We start from the raw sequence: 3954 nt of genomic DNA, 5'->3' as shown, positions 1-3954 counted from the left end.
CCGCGAGCCGGGATTGGGGGATGCCCCACGGGCGCGTCTCCGTCCATCTGTCCGTCCATCCATCCCGCGGTGGGCGCGGTTGTGCCGTTACCAGAGTCCCGCTGCCTACCAGGAGCACAGCACCACCTCCCGCAGCGTCCGCCGGAGCTCCTGGCTCCGGAAGACATAGATGAGGGGGTCGACCACCGAGTTGCAGATGATGAGGATGAGGAAGAGGTTGAAGTAGCTGAAGAAACAGGTGCAGAAGGGGTTGGTGGGGCAGGTGACGATGAGGATGAGGTGGAAGAAGAAGGGCCCCCAGCAGATGAAGAAGACACCCAGGAGGATGGTGAGCGTGATGGCTCCCTTCAAGCTGCTGCTGCGGTAGATGGTGGGCTGCTTCTGCTGGCTGGAGATGCTGCAGAGGTGGTGGCGGGCCAGGGCAAACATGTGGATGTAGAGCACCAGCATGAGGACCAGCATGAAGAGGAAGAAGCCGATGAGGCAGAGGAGGATGGCATTGTTGCGGTAATAGGTGATGAAGATGGTGCTGGAGATGGTGCTGGCCAGCCAGACGCTGGCCATAGTCACCACGGCCCGTTGCAGTGTCATGATGCTGTGGTAGCGCAGGGCATAGAAGATGGTGATGTAGCGGTCCACAGCAATGACCCCCAGGAAGGAGAGAGAGGACACGATGGAGCTGCAGATGAGCATATCAATTACGTTGTCCATGTGGCGGACAATGCTGGCGTGGATCACCAGCAAGCCGTGCTCCATCAGCAGCATGAAGAGTGTCTCCACCAGGTTGCTGACACTCACCAGCATGTCGGAGACGGCCAGGCAGCAGATGAAGTAGTACGTGGGCGAGTGCAGGTTCCTGTTCTTCAGGATGGCGGCCACCACCAGCAGGTTCTCTACCAGGCTCACCAGCCCCAGCGTGAGGAAGAGCTCGTTGGGGATGTTGAGCCCCTGGCACCAGGCACTGCCAGCCCCGGCCGTGGCGTTGCTCTGGTTGCCCTCACTGGCGTTCCAGGGCTCGCGCAGCAGGCGCAGGGGGGCAAGTGTCGACATGGCCCCCACCTCAGCCTCGGGCCCCCCCGGCTGGGGGCTGAGCCCCCGGGGCCCCCCGCAGTGCCTGCAGACCCCTCAAGCCCCCAGCCCACCCCACCAGCACTCCCGCAGTGCCCAGTGGTGGGGCTGAGGGGATGCAGAGGAATTGGGAATGGGGGTGTCCCACCGCCTGGGGATGTGCCGGGGTTGCTGCGCGCCCACCAGGACCCCCGGTGTCACAGCTGTCCTCCTCACCAGAGCTGCCCGGTGTCCCCGCAACCACGCGCCCGCTGGCCCAGGGTGAGGGGGAAGAAAGGGCCTTTTCTCTGCCCTGCTTTAAAGCCATCTCCAGCGGCTCCTCCTCCCGAGGAGGGTGGGCACCCACATGACGGCAGCAGCCAAGGAAGCCGCCGCAGAGGCCGGACCCCCAGCACGGCCCTGGGGAGCCCAACCGCTTGGGGTTACCATGTGCCTGGTGGTCCCACATGCCCTGAGGGGATCCACACACCCCCGGGGCTGTGCACCTTGGGGGGCTGTATACCATAGGGGGTCCTGTGTGCCCTGGTGGGGATCCCTGCATCCTGGGGGACTGCGTGTTTCGGGGTGGGGGGTTCCATGTGCCCTATAAGCCTGCATAACCTGGAGGGGTGTCCGTGAACCCTGGGGTCCTGTGTCCCCTGGGGTCTCCATGCACCTTGGGGACCCCAGTAGGACCCTCCCCACTGCAGGAGCCAAACTGCCGCTCCCAGCCCCCACGTGTGGGGCCGGCAGCTCCGTCTCCCCCACCGGCTCCACTGGCCTCGCCTGGCCCAGCCCTGGGGAAGGTGTTTTGCTGCGAGGCAGGCGACGGATCCGATAGGGATTGTCAAAGGCACGATTAAACGCGATGCCGCACCCGTGCCCCGGCAAAGCCCCAGTGCCGGAGGGAGCCTGGGGGACGCGGGACCCATCTGACCGTCATGTGCCTTTGGTTGGTGTTGATGCCTGGAGCCACTCTGCTGCCAAAGAGCCATTCACGGCTGCATGAAAAGACCGATCCCATGGTTGTTCCCACCGGCCACTTCCGTTCCTTCCCGCGGAACACCGGGAGCCTTTCCCCGTGGCACTGAGCACCCCGCGGCTCCAGCAGGGATGAAAGGGGCTCAGCTGGATGCGCTGGGAATGGAGTCCCAGGCTGCTGTGGTGCCTTGCTCCTAGCTTAGCTATGGCTAATGCGTGCCGTCAGCCGAGCCAAAGCCCCGGCACTGGGCAAAGAGCAGCAAAACGCCGCTCACCCCCAGGGAAACGCGAGTGGGAGGAATCCAGACCGACAGCCACCGGCTTCCCCCCTTGCCGCCTGCCGCTCGGCTAAAGAGCGCGCCAGTACGTGCCATGAATTTTCAGCTTTATCAACTGAGGCTTTTGAGAGCGGAGCGAGAAAATGCCGAGTCGGCAAAACCGAGCGATGCGAGCGCAAGGCACGGGGGAGCAGACGGGGCTCCTGTGCCGTGGGATTCGGATGTGCCGGCAGGGATGGGGACGGGGTAGGCTGGCCTGAGCCCTGGGGTCTGCGCTGCAGCGCAGACCCCAGGGCTCAGGCCAGCCTACCCCGTCCCCATCCCCGCTGTTGATCCAGGCTGCTCCCCAGGGAAGGGACGCAGCAGACGCTGCAGAAAAGGGGAGGGAGGGGGAAGGATTTATTCCGGGCAGCACAGCCTGGCTCAGCATTAGAGCCACATATACACCGTTACACAGCAGAAAAGCAGGGGGGAAAAAAAAAAATAATAAAAGCTTTGCGGGCAGCAAGGGCTTGAGCGCAGCTGACCTCATTCCTGGCTCTGCACAGCTTCGTGTCCCCACATGAAGGTGGGGAAACAAGGAATTGGGGAGGGAGGAAGGGGAGAAACAAAGAGGGGGGGATCCTTTGTGCTCCCAGACAGCTACCGCACAAGGAAGAGCCGCTCCCGGCACACCTCCGGTAGCATGGGGAGAGCTGTGGCTCCCAGGGAGCCCCAGCCAGCACACAGCTCGTTCCTCCGTACCCTGAGGGACCACACTGGAACAGGGACCTCGAGTTCTTCATCGGCAACCTGGAACGTCCAACGCTGTCAGGGCCTGGAGTGTTTCATGAAGGGAAGGAGGCTTGAGGCAGCATTGCTCAGGAGAGGGCAAAAAAAAGCCTCCAGCCATCAAACGCAAGACCAGGAGAGGAGCAGGCAGTGGAAAGGGGACAGCAAATGTGCTCGGAGGAGGCCAGAAGGGGACTAAGCTGACTTGGGGCTGAGGGACAGCTGCTGTAGATTAGCACTGCCACGTTCAGACAGTCCTCACCACCCGCCGAGAGATACGAAAAGTGCCCGTGGTGGCAGCCTCCCCTGACAGAGCGCGTCCCCACGGAGAGAAGAGGCGCGTGGGCTTTGTGGGACTTTATTGGAGAGCGACACACGTCGCAGGGGGGAGGGGGTGTGATTACAGAGGGTTGGGGGGCCCGGGGGAAGATGCGCACTCTCGGCTCAGTCCCAGTCCCCGTCGCCTTCGGGATTGTCATCTCGGGGGGGTTCCTGAAACTGGATGTTCGCCAGCATGTCCCGCATGGCTGCCATGAGCCTGTTCACCCCCTGGTTAAGGTCCTGCCCTGCTCCAGCCTCTTCATCCCTCTCATGCCTGATGTCCCCCTGCAAGAGAGCAGAGCTGGAGCGGCCGGGCAGGGAGCTGCCTGCCCGTCTGCAGCAGGCAGGGAGAGAGAGACAATGCCGCTTGCCAAAAAGCATCAGGCTGCTCTGCAACCTGACGTTTACACACTGCATATGCCAAGAGCCACTCCCTTTGCAGAAACACTGTGCAGTGGAAAACTTCTGCGTACCGACAGCAAAAGTGTGCTCTGCTCTGCCCGCAGCAGCTGACTGCACATACCTGCAAGTTAAAATTTGGCAACAGCGATCGGAA

General features: G+C 62.5%; 3 protein-coding genes across 3 annotated transcripts in view; all 3 read right to left on the bottom strand.

Moving 5' to 3' along the window:
- TUBB3 (tubulin, beta 3 class III) overlaps positions 1 to 3954 on the bottom strand; it is a 9317-nt gene that overhangs the window by 3618 nt on the left and 1745 nt on the right. The gene's annotated exons all lie outside the window — the stretch shown is intronic.
- On the bottom strand, positions 46 to 1181 carry MC1R (melanocortin 1 receptor (alpha melanocyte stimulating hormone receptor)). The gene has a single exon (XM_009890332.1). The coding sequence runs from the start codon at positions 1048 to 1050 to the stop codon at positions 106 to 108; it is 945 nt and encodes a 314-aa protein (XP_009888634.1). The 5' UTR covers positions 1051 to 1181; the 3' UTR covers positions 46 to 105.
- SPIRE2 (spire-type actin nucleation factor 2) overlaps positions 3522 to 3954 on the bottom strand; it is a 25736-nt gene continuing 25303 nt past the window's right edge. The window contains 2 exon segments of the mRNA XM_009890345.1: positions 3522 to 3683; positions 3922 to 3954. Coding sequence (XP_009888647.1) covers positions 3522 to 3683; positions 3922 to 3954 — 195 coding nt within the window.

Source organism: Charadrius vociferus, unplaced genomic scaffold (assembly GCF_000708025.1).
Source record: "Charadrius vociferus isolate BGI_N301 unplaced genomic scaffold, ASM70802v2 scaffold358, whole genome shotgun sequence".
Taxonomy (NCBI): Eukaryota; Metazoa; Chordata; class Aves; order Charadriiformes; family Charadriidae; genus Charadrius; species Charadrius vociferus.
Note: the sequence above shows the minus strand (reverse complement) of the source record. Positions and strands in the feature narration are given on the sequence as shown.

Bases quoted from the DNA above. Each gene is read 5' to 3' on its own strand.
- MC1R (XM_009890332.1), bottom strand. From the start codon at position 1,050: ATGTCGACACTTGCCCCCCTGCGCCTGCTGCGCGAGCCCTGGAACGCC.